Below are 20,287 nucleotides of genomic sequence, written 5' to 3'. Positions count from 1 at the left end.
ATCCACGCATACATGTCACTCCACAGATCGACGTGCACGTGTGCCCGTGCCATATTTGCATATGTTTGTGATGGCGCTTTGTGCCAGCGGGTGCGTGGGCTGGTGATGACGCTGTTGTGGGTATCTCCGTGAAATCTTCCTGGCTTTCGAATAGCTGAAGTTAATGAATGAGCAAAGCAGTGCTGGAGTGCTCTCTGCAGACTGTGCAGTTATTCCAGCCAAAAGCCCTTTCTCAGCATGTCATCTGATCAGAAACCTAATCACTGTTTGGGCTCTACTTGGTGCTTGGCAATTGGTATTCTCATTTAGGGGACACACACACACACACACACACACACACACACAGAGAGAGAGAGAGAGGAGGTGCTGCAGTGCTGGCATTTACTCTCACACCTTCTCCATCCTTTATCCAGATCAACATCATTCTGTGCATTTGATTGATTGGCAGTCGCAGTCACTGATTGACAGCAAGCCTGGGTTTGAGTTTCTGTGTCTCAGTTTGGTGGTCGGATTACAGCCAGCTTCCTTTGAAGAGGCCCAACTGCTCACAGAATTATTTTTATATACGAGTTTATTTTCTGTCAGTCACAGGAAACCTTTTGACACAGGCCGTCTGTGTCAAACATGAACAACAGTGTAAAGCTTTGTAAATACTTAAAGAATCTGTGGGAAAGCCTTATTGCAGACAGACCTGGGATAATTGTGTTGCTGACTAATAATAAAATCAGGCTTTATTATCCGGACCGTTGACTTCTTTTTGCTGCCGTCTTGCTTTTGTCCAGGATTAAAAATGATGTTGGTAAATGGAGCATGTTTATCTCGGCTGTACAGAATTAGAAAGGATCTGTTTGCAGTGAAAGTATACGCACACAGATGCACAGATGCACAGATACACGTCTCCTGTGAGATATCTTTTCACTCTGTGACTATCAGTGCAGTTGAGAGAGCTTTGAAGCTCTGCTGTTGTGGTTTGGATCAGTAAGGGTCAGAGAGTGTGGGTGTATCGTAGATCTGATGTTACAACGGTTGTACACAGATTAAGCGCATCAGTACATTGTATACTTGTACACATTGTATACAATTATATGCAACCCTAAAAGTTGCACAGATCTGGGCCCCAGATGTCAGGGACAGTGCAGAAAACTGAGCATTTTTGTGGTACAGTCACAATTGGTTTATCCAGAAGTTATGAGTCCCCAGAGGTGTTTTTTTTTGGTTTTGTTTTTTCCTGATGTCTCATCTTCATCTGTTCATTTGTTTTGTTGTTTTTGTTTTTTAAGAATGAGAAGAGCAGCCCGCCTGCCATTTGCCCTGGGCTGGATGATGTCCCGCCAGTAATTTGAAACATATGAACACTCAGAAGTATTTTTGTGACAAGAAAGCCGCAGTTAAATCGGTTAATTCGTCCTACTCGGGCGTGGCTCTTGTCTGCAAATGGGAGCATTTCTTGAAAATGGGAAAGCGGTCCCTGTTGTGTAACACAACACTCTCGGAAATAAACAATTAGAGAAGTAAGTGGCATTGATTAGGGCAGTTTCATATTGCTGGGTGCTGCACGCTGATCTACAGCAGCAGCAGCTGTGGCTGGGTGAAAGAAGCATGCCAGGTGAGAACAAACAGTGAAAAGGCAAAAAGTAATGAGTTTGGTCCACTTTCTCCTCCTATCTGCAGGTTTGGAGGGGCGCCCCCTCATGGCACGGCCAGAGACTGTTGTGTTCCTCTGCAGCTCCAGAGGGTAAGTATTCCCTTCCTACTGCATCGTTAACTTGACACTCTCACCAGCAAAAATCCAGATGCAGCACTCGTAGCTGTATGAGAGGTTTCCCTTCCTTTTTTTTTTTTTTTTTTCTCAAACGAAGGAGAAAACCCCAAACAACAATGCGAGAAATTCTGCATCAATCGGAGAGTAGAGGCTCATTTGGAGTTAACAGGCAGAAGTCATTAATGTGGAATCAGTCTCGGGGTAGCATCTGCTTGTCTGTGTGAGAGGCGGGAGTGATGGAGAGTGTGAACAGAGGGTGGAAGAGAAAGGGAGCAGCACTGCAGAACAGGCTGAATTCATTTAAAAGCGTGCCTTAATAGCTGTAGGATTGTAGTAAAGATAGACACGGGGTCTTTGCGCTTTTAACAATGCTCCTGCGATGACAGGATAAACGAGGACAAAGGGAACGTGTGCGGCAGAGGGGGGCACTCGGGGCAACGTTTCAAAGTATCACTGTAATGAAGAAACGGTCTTAAAATGAAACGTCTGAACCTTTGGTGTCTTTTAAACGTGACACCTGGAAAAGAAGCCCGGCTGGCGCTGCCTGTGCCAGCTGAGCGTCCTTCATTTCTTGGTGTGGACCTGGGCAGATATCTGCTGATTCACTGCAGTGGGCCTGTGCAGGAGGCGGAGGTTTTTGGGTGCAGCAGCAACAAGGAGGCTCGGATCATATCTCCTATGGGCTTGCAGCCCCCTGCCTTGATTCATGTGTCTGTCTTTAGAGGCCACTCAGCATGATAATGGTATAAGCTGCACAGGCTCATTACAACAGTAGTTTGGTTATGGACCAATAGAGCCATATTACAGGCTTATATTAGCAGAGAGTGCCAGTGAGCCGAGCGTGGGCTCAGCTGTTTGGGACAAAAGTGATGGAAGAAAAAAGCAGGGTGTACAGATGGCACCGAAAACGCACAGAATCCTAAACTTGAACTCAGTCCCAGGTACACTAAGTGATTCCATCTTTTTCTCGGCTATGAAAAGTAAAAAAATTTCAAAGAATGAATAAACTACGGTGTTTACCTCGAGGCCTTTTAATTCAGCCTCACCACACGCGCATGATTTAGAAGTCTTTCAGGCTTTTATGTGGGAATAAGAAACATCAATAGTTGGCTTCAAAGAATCATCGGCAGTCCTGTGAGGAACAGGTTCGCAATGTTAAGGCTGTATCGATTCTCCAGAACAGATGGCCTGGATAGGGCTTATTTTGGCAAACCGCAGCGAGCAGTGTATGTCTTTTAGTAGCTATTAGTCCTGTGTTGATTACTGACAAATATTAGATGTGCTAAACCAAAAATTAGGTACTGAGAGTAATAAGAATTTTTTGACAGCAATGTGCATAGACTCAATTATTAATGCAGCTCTCAGTACAACTATTTTATTAAAAAAAGATTTTCATTGACATGCCGTCATTGTTGATGGTTACAACCAAGCTTGGATGCATGCATTTACAATAACTTGGAAATGATCGTTAATTGGAACCAGTTATCGAATACCATTCCTAATCACAACTTGGTCAATGCACACGTCCAGTCAAAGCATCCTGTCTGTGGGAACCCACCCCTACACTGCCTCCGAATTTGTACCAGATAATTTCAGCCAATAAATAACTGTTGATGAATTACATTGACTGCAGCGTCTTATTGGATAAGTTAAATGGAGCCAGTGTTCCAATATGGCAAGATCTGTTAACGTTTAATGAACGATCACTGAGTTTTATGTTTAGTGTTGTGATGCGCCCAGTTAGGGCTACTGTGACGCCCTGAACCACAGTCCAGTGAGCAGTTAGACAAAATGCTCTTGTTAGATAACCTTTTTTTTCCAAGGTTTCTGTGTCCATGTGTTGGACCAGTTGTTTAAGTTTTATAGCAGTGCACTTAAGTTAATTAGATACTTAGTATCAGAACTCTGACTCCATACCACTACTTTGCTGGGCAAACTGTTTAATGCCAATATATCAATCAGGCCACAGATGGTATCATCTAGATGTTTTGTAGTGAGCCATGCAAAGTAAACCAAGAATAACTAGACTCCTGCTTCTCATTAACGCTTCTTAGCCTTTCTGTAACCTCATTTTATAACCACAGTTCCAAAGGAGTTGGGACAAAGATGCAAATCTCATGAAACCATATTTTTATTCACAATACGTCATAGAAACATATCAAATGTCTTGAAAAAATTTCGAATGGGAGCAACAAAACCCATGAAAGGTAAGTAGTACTAAAAAAAACAACTGGAGGAGCATTCTTCAGCTAATTAGCAACAGGTCAGTAACATGATTGGGCATAAAAAGAGCATCTCAGAGAGGCTGAGTTTCTCAGAAGAGGTTAATGAGTCCTTAAAAGAACTGCACCTACAAATTTCAGAATAATTTTCCTCAGCGTGAAATTGCGATATCTCATCATCTGCAGTATATAATATCATGCAGAGATTCATCCTGCATTTCTGATGGTATGTGGGAGTTAGTGCTTGCGCATCTGGAAATGCACTATGAATGCTCAAAGGTATACACAGGTTTTAGAGGAGCATGTGCTCCAATCCGGGGAAGTTGTTGTTTACTTCAGCAAGATGATGCTAAACTGCACACATACTGTAAATCATTGCATTCTGTATGTACTTCCATTTTACTCAGCATCCTAATTTTTTGGGCATTGAGGTTGTGCAAGATTACTGCTTTTGTGACGTTCGACCCGTCCCTGTTTTCTTACTCGCGACCCCTACAGAGGTGACGGTGGTGTATCAGAACGGGCTGCCGGTGATCTCAGTCAGTTTGCCGTCCAGACGAGAGCGCTGTCAGTTCACCCTCAAACCTCTCAGCGACTGTGTGGGAGTTTTCCTCCAACAGCTCCAGGCAGAGGACAGAGGCATCGACCGGGTCGCCATCTACTCTATGGGTATGCTCACACACACAAGTGAACAAAACCTCATAACCTTTAGTTCCAGTACCTTTTTGTTGCGTAAGCCCTCTCTTATTTTCTCCCCGTTTCTCTTTCTCTTCAGATGGGGCGAGGGTTGCCTCCTCCACAGGAATAGACATCCTGCTGCTGGATGATTTCAAGCTCGTTATTAACGACACCACACACCTCGTGCGGCCACCGAGGAGAGGTGAGAACCGGCGAAGCCTCTACTGTTCGTTGTTAGGCAGATTTCAATCATGGCGTGTACCGCTGCGACTGTGGGTGTGACAGGTGTTTTGGGGGTTGCAGTGATCATGGTGATAGGTGCTTTAGCATAATAAGAAGCACAACCACTGAAGCCTGAAATTCTTGTCTGAATTCTGCCTTAGGGGGCGTCACCAATAAGAGGAAGTCAGGATTTTATTGCCAGCATGTGGGAAGCCTGTTTATTTATTTGCATTTGTGTGTTTAACTTCAGAGCTGTTGCCCCACGAGGAGGCGGAAAAGTTGAACGATGTCAAGTTTCTGGTGCAGCAGCTCTATACCACGCTGCGCATCGACGAGCACCAACTTAGCAAAGAGCGTGAGCTAATTGGACGACTGGAGGACCTGAACTCACAACTCCGCCCCCTAGAGAAGGTCTAACTCTCTTAACGTGTTTTGGAGTGCTGTAATATTGAAATTTGTGCTGCTACAAGACGATTAACCTTCACCACAACATCAGGGAACTTGAAATTAAGTGACCTGCATGCTTTTATTAAATTTTTTCATGGGAGACAAGAAGCTGTTATGTAACTAGTATAGCATATCACCCCAGTCACAATTCACACGACATGGCTAATATAACTAAAATGTTGTTATTCAGTTGTTACTTGTGTACTGAAGGGAATTACTGACCTAATGGAAAATAGTTTTATGTGCTCCGCTTGTGAACGCATGTGCGGTTTCTGTATTATCTCCTGTGCAGGTGAAGGAGGAGCTGAATAAGAAGGCAGAGCGACGCACCACTTGGGTGTTGTGGGGTGGCATGGCGTATATGGCAACCCAGTTTGGTATCTTGGCCAGGCTAACCTGGTGGGAGTACTCCTGGGATATCATGGAGCCGGTCACCTACTTCATCACTTACGGCACTGCAATGGCCATGTATGCCTACTTCGTTCTAACACGTCAGGTAAGACCACAGTCTTCAAACTTGGATAAAGATGTAAAGGCCTTAGCTTTCATGTTTACACCTTGTTATCACATGATCTAAGCATCCATGTTTGAAGATTCATACTGGTGGAAAACCAGGAGAAATCTGTATACCTAATAATTCAAACCTAATAATGGTTTGAATGCTGCAAAGCAGTGGATTAAATCTGAGAACCTGTATCATGAGAGTGAAGGCATGAAGCGAATGGAGTGCCTTGGATGTGTTTCTCTTTTTTCTCGATCTATGGAAATGCCATCCAAAGACAAGCTCAAACGGATGTAATATGCATTCAGGCAGTGTTCCTGTTAAATATTTTTACATTCTGATAACCACTGAAGTCACTTATAATAGAAAAAAGTTCAGCTTTGATAGAACCTAATCAAATATGTGGATTTACTCCTTTTCCCTGCTGATTTGTTTTGTTAATTAACAATCGTGCACTGTTGCCTGACAAAAAGCATGGAAATAGAATCGATCTATTCATATTATCGTATTGAAAGCCTTTTTTCTAGTCTCCACACTTGTGTTTTGGGTGCTTTCGCTGTACCAAAAAGTGTGACTCATTGTAGGCCAGTTATGCCGAAAATCTGTTAAGAACCCACCCAGGAAATCATCACACTTGGGAAATTTAATGGATTTTTAAAAAACTTTTTAAAGCCTGGTGACATCGTCGCCCTTCAGAAATGTGTTCAGCGTTTATACAATTACCATAAATTTTTAAATCCAAGGACATGGAGCCAATTTGATGTTGGCTTTTTCACTCCTATAGAAATGAGTAGATGGAAGGTTTCTGATAAACTGGGTCCTCTTACACACAGCTCTGACTGCGTGTCTCTGTAACCTGCAGGAGTACGTTTATCCCGACGCCAGAGACAGGCAGTATCTGCTGTTCTTCCACAAGGGGGTGAAAAGGACACGCTTCGACATTGAGAAGTACAACAAGCTGAAGGATGATATCGCTGAGGTATAGTTGCTCGGTTGAAAGCTGGGTGTTTTGTAATGTAAAACCAGCGCTGCAGTCGCACTGGGGATTCACGCATTTTGCAGTTCAGCTCTCGGATTTGTTGTGCCAGTGGATACATGCGGATTTGTACCACCCCGCCACATTTTATTTATTTATTTGAATTTTCACTTCCCTCATTTTCCTCTCTCACTTTACATCCTCTTCAGGTGGAGTTAGATCTGAAGCGTCTACGGGACCCGCTCCAGCTCCAGCTCCCGATTCAGCAACTCACCGACGGCAAAAATTGATGGGAAGAGTGACCTCCCCCTCGCTCAGCTCCTGCAACCCACTTTTTTCCTCTTCTCTTCTGCTGTCCTACTCCCTCCTCCCTCTTTCCCATCCATTTCTCTTAGAGTCCCCTATCCCTGCATCCCTCCCGCACCCGATAATCCCATCCCTTTATTCTCTGACGGAGGTTTTTTTCTCCTTTTTTTTCTCCTTTTCTTTTTTGGGTTCTTCTTTTTCTTTTCCCGACTGGAACCTCGAGTCGGAATTGCAAGCAAAAACTGCTAAAAGGCGAAAAAAACAGGATGGTGAGAACATCAAGAACTGAAAACGTCTCACAGCTGATGGATGCTGGGGATGATGGAAAAGGAAGACGATGACGATAGCATTAAATTGGCCACAATGGATATGCCTCAAGTCTCCAGAGGGACAGCCGGCAGGTAACTCCAGGGATGAAACGGGAATTACTACACCTGTAGAACACTCCACGACAAGGAACACGCAGCGGGGGCAGCTGTGTGTGTGTCTGTGTGTGTTGGCAGGACTTTCAGGCTACCTTGGGACACTGACCTTGGCTGCCCTGCGGGTTACCACGGCGGCGCAGTCCTTCTATCTCTAGTGGTCAAACTGTCAACACACACGCCTCCTCTTGGACGGGGCAGGCTGCGAGGACACGTTTACAAGAAATCCCGACCGCAGTCACACCATCGGGAAGACCTTCGTTTTTCCTGTGGCCGACTCCTGCTGCCTCTCCCTCTCGGAGCCGCGCCTCCTCCAGGCGACGGACAGCTGTCACAGATTGACCTTCCTTCGTCAGGAGTCCGTCTCCACTCGCAGGATGCAGGATTGAAAACGCCTCATATTCTCTTCCTGTTTTAACGCCCTGTAGCGGCCCAGCCTGCGCAAGTATGACAGTACTACCGACAACAACATCACTGTGTGTTCTTTTATTCCAAAAAAACGAAAAAACAAAAAGAAAAAAAAATGATAAAAATATTTTGGCACTTTTTATTTTGAAAGCCATAGTATATTTGTTATGGAAAAATATGAATATATATGTATACAATCAAATAAACCAGATGACCAGAGGCTAGTTTTTTCAGTGGGGGGAGGAGCTCTCATACAACAAACCTCTTTTTTTTTCTTCTTTTTTTTGGCATCAAACAGCTCATCTTACACCCTCTATAAAGATCTCCTGCCATGAAGGAAGCCCACTAACAGTCCAACACACACTTAGTCGCATACGCACACACACAAAAAGCATCGCCCTATATGCAGTACATACATAAAGCTACCAGTTTTTATGCATTTTCATGGCAAATGCACACTGTATGTGCCACAATAACAGCATTCAAGGTGGATGTAAGGCTCGTCTGCATGGCTGCCAAGGGGATTGGGGGGAATCCAAATACAAGGGTGCTGTTTGACTTCTTTAATTATCTGAATGCAGCAATTGCTGTAGAAACGCTTAACATAACGGCAAGGTTGAAATCTTTACCGATCATTGCCTCAGACAAACTTACAAGCATGGTAATACACTTGATGAACTGGCTTCTACAAAAACTTTCTTAATAGCTAGAGGTTTTTAGTAAACTCCCCGCAGCTCAGTAACCATTGTCTTGCCATCTTGTGTTTTTTTTTCTTTCTCTTACCAAATGAAATCACAAAATAAAAGCTCAATCCAACAACAAAACAAGTGTCATGGCATTGAAGTCATAGAGGTTTTCTCATTCAGAAACAAATCCAGAGTGTTCTCCTCCCACTGCTGCTGTAATGCCCCTCCCTCCCTGCTCCCTTGATGGCAAGGCGGGGTAGACTGCATGCTGTGGTATGCCCTCAGTAGAAATCTGTGAATGTGTAGGAGCATTATTGCAATTTTGTACTTAATTGGACACCTTTCTTTTGCACATTTGCTAAAGAGTCATCCACATCAAGCTGAAGTCTTATTCAGATGTTGTACAAGCCATATATTTATGTTGTCCATTTTTATTTAGGGGGGATGGTCATGGAATAAACCTTTGCCAGGTTCACATATAAATTTATGTTCAGGCCGAGGATTGGTGGCCTTTTCTTCCCCCCATAATCATCTCTATAGCTTCTCAAAGCCAGTTATCTTCACTTCTGCAGAGGGGAGGCACACGTGGACTTCAGCTCCAGATCATCCTGTGCCTGTGTGTGAACAGTTGGCAAAATCCTACTGATGAGATGCTTGTGTTAAAATACAGATTTTATATTAAAATGCATGATTTTAGGGTCAAATCAAAGGTTAGACCTGCAGATCTCAAGGCAGGATTTTTAGTCGAAACTGTTACCGTGTGTGTGTGTGTGTGTGTGTGTGTGTGTGTTTTACCTCCCAGGGAAAAGGTGCCTTTTGGATCATTAATTATTTAAACTTTTTTGACAATGTAGCAATTTGGTGAACGGCAACATGATACATGATAGGAAAAACTATAAGAAGAGAAAGTTAATCTGTCTTTTTTTTTTTCCCACAAAGAAGGGTTAAATTTCACTCTGTGGAAGTGGAAATCAATTTTTTGCTGTGTGTGTGTCTGTGTACATGAGTGTTTGTTTGAACCTGCATGTCTAGTGCACAGAGAGCAAAAGTGCACATCACCATATTCATGAGTCCTTTGCTCCTAATTGCCGCTTGTCAATAGCGCTAAAAATCAATTTGGCTCTCATCCCGTTTTACGGCCGTCATCAGCTTTAAATTTGTCTGTCCTGAACACACACACACACACACACACACACACACACACACACACACACACACACACACACACACACACACACACACAGAGAGAGAAAATGGTGTTTCCTTGGAGATGTTCTGCAGAAGGTGAGTCCTCCCCTCTGCTGTTTCTACACAACAACTCCATCATCATCATCATCATCGTCACAGCCTCCTTTTTCTTTTTTCATGCCATCCACCGTTTATTGCCTTTTTTTTAAAAACTTTTTTTTAAAACAATATATCAAATATAGGGAAACTTTATTCTAAAGAGGGTGTTGCATGAATGTATGTTTACATGGGAAATATGTTAAAAAAATAAATAAAAAAACGATGATTTATCAAAATAACTGCAAAGATAATTTAAGAACGTTGTTTGTAGAGATTCCTAGTTATAAAGGGCAGCGGGGCGGGGTTGCGTCTTTAGAATCTGCCCTGCCAAATCTGATTTAAATCCAGGCCAACCAAATGCTCAAAGCCCATCTTCACCTTGTTTACTCCCTTAAATCCCTTCCCTCAGCTCCCCAATAAATGGAAAAAAAGCCACCTATAAAAGAGGTTTTATGACCTCTCGTCTTGGAGTCCAAAGTAAAAGTGGCAGGTGCATTTTCTTAGCTTATTGGGGGCTATCTCCGGTTCGTATCCCTCCTGTTATTCTTTTTCATCAACCCCCAGCCTTTTTTCTTCTCCAAAGTCACATTATTACAATGTTTTGAATTTGTTATGTTCTGAATTTCTTGTTTTGTTTCTTTGTTGCGTGGGTGTGAGCACTTACAATAAGATTTGTTTAAAATGCCTGAAGAATGAAGCAGATTATTGGGTTGAAAATGATCTCGTACTTCATTCTGACCTCTTATTTACTTTTTCTTTTCTCCTGTTGACATGATGCTGTAATGTTGGCAAAAAAAAAAAAAAAAACAAAAGGAAAAAAAAGGAAAGAAAATGTAAAATCCTGTATCATTTATGAAATATGTATAAAAGAGAAATGTAATTCAATTATCAATAAAATCCTTATCCAGTTTTTGGAACCAGTGGTCCGGTTGAAATTTGTGATTAATGTGTAACGCTGCCGATGTTTACAAGAAGCTTTCCAAGGTCTCGATGACTTCCCCAGACTTTCCTTGGCCTTCAGCCCTTCCTGCACAGGACATCCTATGAGATAGATCTGAGAATCAACACACTCTTGTTTTTATTTTTGGTGCTTTTTCAATCTTATTTTGATCATTAGAGCAGAAAAGGAATCATTTCCCTTGAATAACCCGAGAAAAGCCATGAGCCATATCGCTGTGTGGTTACACTTGGGTGCATCACTGCTTTAAGCTAAATGCTAATGACAGCAGAAAAACACTCACAGTGACCAATGTGAGTGTGAGGTCAGTTGTTGACATTTGACATATAACTTCCTGTCTGCTCACAAGTAAAATACAGCTAAGGTCATGGTCTCAATAGTTTTGCAAAACATCTTGATAAGAAAAAAAATTCATCCAAATGAATCATTAGAGCTGTCACAATTGTCTTGAGAGCAAACTAAATGTGATCTCTAATCTTCATGACCTTTCTGGTTAGTACCTAGCTGCTCATTTAGTTAAAAATCCAACAGGTCAATCTCAGCTAAAGGATCATAAATGGGATTTAGTGTCAGGAACTGGATCCGGCAGTGCAGCTTTAACAAAACTGACCAACTCACAGAGGTGTGTGGTTCCTTATCATCATCTTCTGCTTATTCGTTTTACAGTCGTAGGGAGGTTTTGAGACTATCCCAACTGTCATAGGGTAAGAGGGAGGGTACACCCTCGACGAGTCACCAATCTCCTCATCTGCATCCATGGATGGAGTTCATCCATTCATCATCAGTTACTCAGCTTGCTTCATCCATCCTACGGTGAATTTAGAATCGCCAGTTAACCTAACGTCATGCATGTCTTTGGACTGTGGGAAGAAGCCAATGTACCTTGAAAGAATTACACAAACGGGGAGAAAATTCAAACTCAACATAGAAAGCCCAGCCTGGAGTTGAGCCCCGGACCTTCTTGCTGTGAAATGACCGTGCTAACCACCATCATGTCACCCTCTTTAACGCCATAATATTAAAAATCAAGCCTAAAAGAAAGCATTGATCCTTAAGGCAAAAGCAATCCTTTTAAGCAAAGTCATGAAGAAGTCAAACTATAGTAACTTATTCAGATTATGACTCAGTTGTCCACATATAAGCCTAAAAATCTGGCCTTTAAATAGGAAAAATTAAGAGCATTACATAAAGGAGCAAATAAGGTTTTATAATACATATAAACATATAATTTATGAAACTCCTGCACTGTTCTAAAATACAATGCTGATTCAGTCTATTTGTTCCCCAGAGACTTGCAGCCAGGAGGACTAACGACATCTTACTTACAGAGCTAAGTGTTCTGACTCATTTCTTCTAACTACCTCATGGATTAATGTCTCCACTGACTTAATTACATAATGAGACACAAAAACTGCAAGCCTCAGGTTGGCTTCTGCAGGTTTTAAATGAAAAGGGCAAAGCTGTAGATACCTCCGCTGGCGGCCTGAAAAACCTACGAGCACACGTCGACTCTGCTGGATCAGTTTGTCCTCATCAAAGGTCTTGCTGCGCTAAAATTTGAGTGTGCAAACCTCGCCGTCACCATCTTGAAGTGAAAGATGCTTCAGCGCGACGCTAAGCAGTTTAATCAGATTGGTTAAACCGAGATTAGATCATCACTCGTTTTTTCAACGAGCTTTAAATCAGGAAGAAAGGAAGGACAGACGTGTCTCAAGCTCCAGTCAGAAAACATGTGTTGGATATTTTAAAGGCATGTGCAGTGTAAAAATAGTTTTCTGATGGAAACAATGGGAGGATGGTCCTGTTACTGGATTTGGGGAGCAGAAGGTCAGGGATTCAAGGTGAGAGAGGGACATGACAATTTGACAAAGATAAGAGGTGACTATTAAAAACAGACTTCCTCAAAAAGATGAATCAGAAGTGCCGCACATACACAAACACACTCAGGCTTGAGCTTGGATCTTCTAACCAACAGCGAGAAAGCAGATCATGATTTTTTTGGTAATTACCGGTCTGGCGCTGGAGATTCTTGCAGTTGCAGGTGTAGGTAAGTGGATTATGCAATTTTTTATACTTACGTCCAAAATAAGCAGGTATGTCTACTATAAAAACGTTTTTACTGTGATTAAAAGCAACGTGAAATTTAATGGTCAAGCTGCCAAAAGCATTACTGTAGTTTTTACATAAATCTAAAGAAAAGCTCAGATAAGTGCAGTTTTTGGGTACTATGTGGATTTATACACATTTAATGCTCTGGTGAGTTTTTAAGCAGATTACCAGTGTTACTGGAAAACCAGGCACAGAGCAATAAACAATGTCGGGCTTTGGCCACACAAGAAGTTGTTAGAGTGATCAGGTCATTCTTGTTTTGTCCACATTAATAAAATATCACTAGCTGTAACCTTTAACAAAAAAAAAAGTGATATGAAAGAGAGTAAGTTTGTGCACTGTTGCTCTTCATCTTCATTTGTACAGACAAGATCAGGTCAGACATGGCTCCATATTCTCCCCAAAGCCTTATTAAGTTATTCATGCCCCATCTGGAAGATTTAATGCTCCCATTAGCATACATCCGCATGAGTCAGCTATGTCCTTTGCCCCTTCTGTGCTGTTGGAGCCGGGCACATTTGGTCAGTCGTACGTCTCTCAGAAATGGCCATTAATGCTGTCAGAAGACTCAGACTGCGGATTGATCTGTCTGCTTTTACTTGAGCAGCGTGGTGACAAGATGTACTGTCCATTAGTTGGCGGAGGCCTATATAGTCACAAAATTAGACAAATAGCACAGTCTGCACTGTACTGTATGTGTTTGCCTTCACGTCTCTGGTGAGCTTCGTTCTGTCAGGTGTCACACACAAAGCACTTCCATGATCTGTCTGCTTATTCAGCCCTGCGAATACTGTCTGTTAAACCCTTCTTTTCCTCTCATTGCCCACTCCCTCATGCTGTCACCTTTTGTTTTATGTCTGCCCCTTAATTACACTGTTAAAAAGGGCATGAAGAAGGGAAATACTATTGATCGTTTTCCTGCACTTTGTTTATTCTCCCTGTTCAGTCGCTCTCTCTTGATTCTGCTGGCAGTAGTGAAAAGAGTCACCACTGACAGAACTCATTGGCTAAAGAGGCCTTTGAGGACAGCTTGTTGGCTTTTAGTCCAATTAAGCTGTTTCCATCTATCTGGCCAATCCAAAGCTTTCATGGTAACAAATGGTCAAGTGGGCAAAGTACCTAATGGTGTTAACTTGAATTCAAATATACAATAGAGCGCGCACCAAAGCCTCTTTCTGAGCCTTTATATGCCAAACTTCTTTCTCAATGATTCATCATTTACAGTTTAAATGATTTATATTAAACACATTTATCTTACTTTTTAAGGATCTAATCATGTGGTGCTTATTTTCTCCCTTCCCACCACCCCGCCTCAGTCTTGGACCCCTGCTCTGCGTACATCAGCTTGAACGAACCGTGGAGGAACACAGACTACCACGTCAACCAGTCATCCGGCGTGCCCCTGTGTGACAGCCACGTCTCCGGTGAATGGTATCGCTTCACAGGCATGGCCGGGGATGCCATGCCCACCTTCTGCATCTCCGAGAATCACTGTGGCACACACGCCCCCATTTGGCTCAATGGCAGCCACCCAAAGCTCCATGAGGGCATCATCACCCTGCCTGTCTGCGCCAGCTTCAGCAACAACTGCTGCCAGTGGAACGCCAGCGTGGATGTGAAGGCCTGTCCTGGAGGATACTTTGTGTACCGCCTGCCAAGGCCGTCAGTCTGCTTCCATGTGTACTGTGGCCGTGAGTGAGCACGTCGGATGTGACATCTGTTGGTTCGTGAGATGCTTTTTTCAGTAGCCTGACTTTGTTGTTTTTGTGTGTTGCAAAGATTTCTACGATATTTGCGATGAGGCCGACTGCACGGGTCCCACGTGTCCGCAGTCTGACTGCCGCTGCGCCCCTGGAAATGTCCTGGGACCAGACGGACAAACATGCCTGGGTGAGACATGCAGAGAGGGAGGAAGTGGAGGAGACAGATAAGTTGTGCAACAGACAGAGATAAGCGAGGGAACACGGAAGACAGATAGGCTGGAAACGTTTCGTGGAAAACAACAAGAAAAATCAATCCAGCTGGATTTGCAGTCGGTTCACCCAACTGTTTTATTTTCTAATTAAGCTGTTCCTATGTTATTCCTCATTTACCCAACGTAATATCCAGTGGCAAGTAGGGTGACGATTGCTGCTCTATGTATTTATATCACCTATAGCACGATCATTTGTACAAGACATTCATTCACAAAGAGATTGGTATACCAAGGTATAAAGTATACAAATATGAATATATTAATATTTAAGTCTTGTCTTGTGTGTTGGTTCACTCATATCCCCAAATCGTTCAACTGGTAATCTTTCTCTTAACTATTTTCACTGTTCATTACTTATTTTTAATGAGCCTATCACAACGTCTTTAGAATATTAATATTAAATTAAAGCTTATTTTATTTTAAGGAGCAGAGCCTGATTTAAAAAAGCAACAGAAGCAATCAAACATTTTAAAATACTGATTTATGGTATACGCTCAAGGTGAGCATCTGCAGGTGTACGTGTGTGTGTTTGTGTGTGGCATACCGGGGCTTAATGATGGTTGACAGGCATGCTAGGGCAGCCTGGCCAGTTTGAAATTTACCATAATCTCATTATTCATCCATCTACCAAATCTGCCAGTCCTCACCTCAGTAATTACGTTCTCATTTCTTCATTTTGGCTCACTCTTTCTTCGCTCTTTTGCACTCTCACTTTTGTTTCACCGCACACTTTTATTTCATCCATCATTATTTCTTTACTGGGCCTCTCAGGATTATAAATGCAGGTTTAAAGTCCTTTAAAGTTGATGTATCATTCCTAAGTGGATGGCCTCAAGGTGATACACTCCACTCTACCCATCTGCTGCTCAGTTATTTAAAACGAAACTCATCTGATATTAATATCTGAACCTGTGTGTGTGCTCAGATGTGAACGAATGCGATCAGGGCAACGGTGGCTGTGCAGAGGTATGCGTGAACACCAAAGGCTCTTGGCGCTGTGAGTGCGGACGAGGCCGTGTGCTGGATGAGGATGGACGCACCTGTAGAGGTACAAGCACAGGCGTGCACTTATGTGTATTTGTTGTACAGAGATGAGTAAACTGGACACACACACACACACACACACACACACCTCCAAATACTCTCCTGTTCTCTGTGTTGAAGAGATAGCAGGCTGTCATGTTAACAATGGAGGCTGCAGTCATGGCTGCTCCGCTCTGCTGGACTCCTATCAGTGCCACTGTCCCAGAGGGCTGGAGCTGGGAGAGGACAAGCGCACGTGTCAAGGTGCGTGTGTGAGTGAGAAAAAAAGGTAGATATCAGTGATAGGTAATCAATCGGGCAAAAAAAGAAGCAGCCGTGAAGATAAATGTTTGGATTTATCTCATCTGATTTTTCAGCAGAGATATGAGGTGAGTGCATTTCTTCAGGTTTATTATTACTGTTGTCAGGGACGACCTATAATCATATTTGAAGAGAATAACATGATTGGCCTTTTCTAGAGAGCCTTTTTTGAGAATCAAGAAAAATTGTCTGTTGTCTGTTTGGTTTTTTTTGTTTTTTTGTCATTTATGAAAGAAGACTCCAAAGAAAAAAACATTTTTATTATGGTTTATTGAGCAGATTAAGTTTTTGATTAACAGTTCACTAGATAATAAATCAAGAAAAAAATGTTCTTTTAAGTCAGAATGCAAAAACATTCACCTGTAAACATTATTTTATTCTTGATTTATTTCTCAGTGATCAAGCACTAATGTTGTCAAAAGAGTACAAACAAAATCAAGGCTTTTGGATTTAAATCCCTTGAACAACAGTTTGCCAAAACATAAAAGGAATGATGCTGATATTCACAGTGGGGGAGCTGGAGCCAGCAATACTTTGTTTATGGAAATAAGATGTAATTGCCAAAACTGACAATTTGTTTCTTTTCCTTGCGCAACACATAAAAAACAACAGCACGGCATCACATGTTCAGAAATTTCCAGCAAGAAAGTGATAAATCAGTAGAAACTACTTAGAAAAGTTAAGCGGCCACTAGTGGTAGAATGAAGCAGTGTCTTGGGGCGGCTGTGGCTCAGGAGATAGAGCTGGTCGTCTACGTATTGGAAGGTCAGTAGTTCGATGGCTCATCCTGGCTCCTGTAGTTGCTCCTTGTTTTTCTGCTGATAGAACTCGGCAGCTTGCTTTTACTGGTTTCTGTATCATTACTTCTCACCACAGGGCATCATACTGTGTGATGTGGCATATGTTGTTGTATAATGATCACTCAACTGTGAGATCATTTTAAGCAGCTTTTTGTTGTTTTATCCATGTAATAGTTGGCGATTTCTTTTTTATAGTGTTATAAAGAATCTGTGATATCTTTGACTCCCCCCTCTGCAGTTCCTGTCCAGTGTGATTCCAGCTCTATTACAGTATCAGTTCCTAAGGACCTTGTAGGCGGCCTGGAGCTCTTTCTCTCCAACTCATCTTGTCGGGGTGTCTCCAATGGCACACACATCAACCTCAACTTCAGCCTCAAGACATGTGGCACAGTAGTTGAGGTCAGAGGAACTGGGGTGGAATTTTTGATAGAATGTGCCCTGGGTTAAATATGTAAGCCGAAGGCTTTGAAAAATGAGCAGTGCACTTTAATATGGGTTGCTCAAGCTTGTTACTAACTGAAAAACCCATTAATGTAATATACATGTTCGCTCTCAGGTGACAGCTAATAAGATTGTAGGGACCAACCTGGTGACAGGTCTCCCAAGGAGCAGCCCAGGAAGCAGCGGGGACTTAATAGTCCGCACCGGCAAGTTGGTGCTCCCAGTTACCTGTGAGTTCCCCAGGGAATATCAGGTTTCAGACGGATACCAGGCAAGCCAGCGCAACTCAGCCCTAGAGCTGGAGGGCCACAGTGAGGGGGTCTTCACTTTCTCCTTAGAGCTTTTTAAGGATGCCCAGTTTTCAGAGGCCTACCGCACCCCACCCCAGCTCCGCCTGCATGACTCCCTCTTCTTTGGGGTTGAGCCTAAGGAGAGAGTGGATGGTCTCTCTTCCCTGGTGGAGAGCTGCTTTGCTACACCGGGGCCCAAAGCTGACCAGGCCCTCAAGTACTACCTCATCAGAGATGGGTGAGTGTAGGTTTCATGTTATTTCATTTCATATATAATGTATATATTTATGTGCCTTATTTGTTTCTTCAATTAATCACTGTCTGTTTTGCAGCCCTCTACTGGCCAAAGATATAATGCAATAATCTACTTTAAATTAAAAATTGTCTTTACATTTGCAGGCGACAGATAGACAGATAGATGTCTGAAGAAATAATCAAAACAATCAGTCTGGTGTAAATAGCCACGCAAACAGATTTTACTTTATTTATTTATCAGAAAAGACGTTTCTGCCTTGCTCCAGTTCCAGTTATTGTAGTAAATGTCATCAGCATGAGATCCCACTGCTGTGTCTTATAAAGGTCTTCTTGGCATCAGGTGCTCAACAGTTATCCAACCGGAAATCACTCTTTCAGCTGAAAAATGTCACTCTGTCTTGTACTCTGACTAGTTCAGAAAAAATACAACACATAGTTTTGGGTAGAAAAATGGAAACAAAATTTTTTAAATGTATGAAACACGCTTTTTTCCAGTGAATGCAGTTTTCCTCTGCAGACACAATAGGTCATCACTAAATCTATATTCATGCTTGCCAACAAATGCGGCAGGCTGTCAGGACCTTGAAGCATCTAATCTCTTAATGAAGTGCCTTGTTAGAAACATTTATGGATCTCTTTTTACTGCATTAAGATGCATGTGTGACTCTAGTTTCTCTCTTTGGCTTCCTACGCAGATGTATTGCTGATGAAACAATGACACAGTACTCGTCAAAGGACCAGCTCTCTAAGCACTACCAGGTCCCCGTCTTCAAGTTCATTGGCAAGGACAACCGAGTAAGTAAAAGGAGCATGCTGGGAGCCAGCTGGCGAATGTGTGTGGACTTATGCCTGCATAGCTCTATACTGCAAAGACTGTATTAATAGACCATGTGAATTAGAAGAATCCTTTACACTGTGAAGGCAGTCTCAAAATATCAAAACAAGCTTGCTTCCTCTGTTTACAGCAAGTGTTCCTGCACTGCCAGGTGCTAGTGTGCCGGGCAGGAGACTCCCGCTGTGCTCAGCGCTGTCGGGGACGCGTCCGACGGGAGGTTCAGACGGATGAACCTCAGGAGCAGCACGCATTGAGCGCAGGCCCCATCATTATCCTGCCTTAATCATGGCAATTATACAATGCTATCAACACAAACATCAACAAAAAAGCCATGAAATTAAACAATCAGCACAGTTGCATTTAAACTGAAGTGAACACTTTATGGTTTTTCTCACTTTCTGTCATTCGTACACTATTTGAGTGGTGCTTTTCCAGATTAAACATGCGTAGAGTTTGAGATAATAAAGTCAGCGTGTCAGTGTTTGTGCACGTAATCCTTATGAGCCAAAAGCTCAGATCTTAGACTGTGCTGAACATTCAGTTTCAGACTTGTTTTGTACTCTTGTAATTTGTAAGATGTCAAAGAAAGGGATACCCAGCTCTGGCTATAAGAAAACCTCACCCACATTCTACACCCACCTTTTTTTTTTTTTTTTGAGAAGAAGCCAAGCAGAAAAAAGATGGTTTAAAGAAAGAGGAGTTAAAACAGCTTGAACTGACAATTGGCACCAAGGCCAGTTGTAAGATGAATAAGGATAATTTTGAGCAGCTTTAGTAGAGTCCAAAAATAAAAATATAGAGATGGACATAAGCATGATGGAACCCCTTTAAAAAGGAATCGTCCAGTTCAGTTGATCTGGTAATCCGGAGAGTAAATAAATGTAGACATAGACACAAAGAAGCCAAGCGCACTGTATATATGTGTATACAGTATATCCTCCTTCTGCTGTTATTTATATTGTTGGAGATAACTTTTATTCTCATTAACACATCATAACAAGTTTGCGTCTGTTGGACTTGCAGCACATTAAAGTGAATGACATTTCGATTAAAAAGCAAGAAAGGCGCCACACATCACTCATAACAGCTACAACATGAGAGATGATTTTCTGGGTCACACTTTCAGGCATTTCCCAGGCTTGATTACAGCTTAGAGACTTAGTGGATTTATGGAAGTGGTTTATTTCTCACCCCATCTCCAACTTAAAAAACCCCCCACCCCATCTAAAACATCTATAAGATGCGTTCTGACTCATTTGCTTGGTGTAATCGATGAGGAGCACGCCACACATCACAGTGTGCTGGGAAAGAAATATCAGAACCCCGCGTCTGGAAATTATGCATAAGCTTCATCACTCCGAC

At 42.4% G+C, this 20,287-nt stretch overlaps 2 protein-coding genes across 4 annotated transcripts in view; both read left to right on the top strand.

The window, feature by feature from the left end:
• The window catches only part of mcu (mitochondrial calcium uniporter), a 59,885-nt gene extending 49,050 nt beyond the window's left edge, over positions 1–10,835 (top strand). For all 3 annotated transcript variants that reach the window (XM_076891799.1, XM_004556072.5, XM_004556071.5), the window contains 7 exons: positions 1,672–1,735; positions 4,483–4,653; positions 4,760–4,864; positions 5,135–5,295; positions 5,624–5,827; positions 6,696–6,812; positions 7,019–10,835. In XM_076891799.1, coding sequence (XP_076747914.1) covers positions 1,672–1,735; positions 4,483–4,653; positions 4,760–4,864; positions 5,135–5,295; positions 5,624–5,827; positions 6,696–6,812; positions 7,019–7,099 — 903 coding nt within the window. In that variant the 3' untranslated portion in view covers positions 7,100–10,835. The remainder of the gene's footprint in view (positions 1–1,671; positions 1,736–4,482; positions 4,654–4,759; positions 4,865–5,134; positions 5,296–5,623; positions 5,828–6,695; positions 6,813–7,018) is intronic.
• Positions 10,836–12,418: 1,583 nt separating this feature from the next.
• Positions 12,419–20,176, top strand: oit3 (oncoprotein induced transcript 3). The gene is made up of 9 exons (XM_004556073.4): positions 12,419–12,923; positions 14,302–14,676; positions 14,765–14,875; positions 15,886–16,008; positions 16,125–16,247; positions 17,343–17,503; positions 17,661–18,073; positions 18,786–18,885; positions 19,056–20,176. Exons 1-9 carry the CDS (start codon positions 12,866–12,868, stop codon positions 19,206–19,208), a joined length of 1,617 nt encoding a protein of 538 aa, XP_004556130.1. The 5' UTR covers positions 12,419–12,865; the 3' UTR covers positions 19,209–20,176.
• Positions 20,177–20,287: the final 111 nt, after the last annotated feature.

Source organism: Maylandia zebra, linkage group LG13 (assembly GCF_041146795.1).
Source record: "Maylandia zebra isolate NMK-2024a linkage group LG13, Mzebra_GT3a, whole genome shotgun sequence".
NCBI lineage: Eukaryota > Metazoa > Chordata > Actinopteri > Cichliformes > Cichlidae > Maylandia > Maylandia zebra.
Note: the sequence above shows the minus strand (reverse complement) of the source record. Positions and strands in the feature narration are given on the sequence as shown.

What these genes read in the sequence shown, in the direction of transcription:
- oit3 (XM_004556073.4), top strand. Translation starts at nt 12,866, where the DNA reads ATGATTTTTTTGGTAATTACCGGTCTGGCGCTGGAGATTCTTGCAGTT. An exon ending in GGATGGACGCACCTGTAGAG is followed by an intron (nt 16,009 to 16,124) that starts GTACAAGCACAG and finishes TCTGTGTTGAAG; the next exon opens with AGATAGCAGGCTGTCATGTT. An exon ending in TACTACCTCATCAGAGATGG is followed by an intron (nt 18,074 to 18,785) that starts GTGAGTGTAGGT and finishes CTTCCTACGCAG; the next exon opens with ATGTATTGCTGATGAAACAA.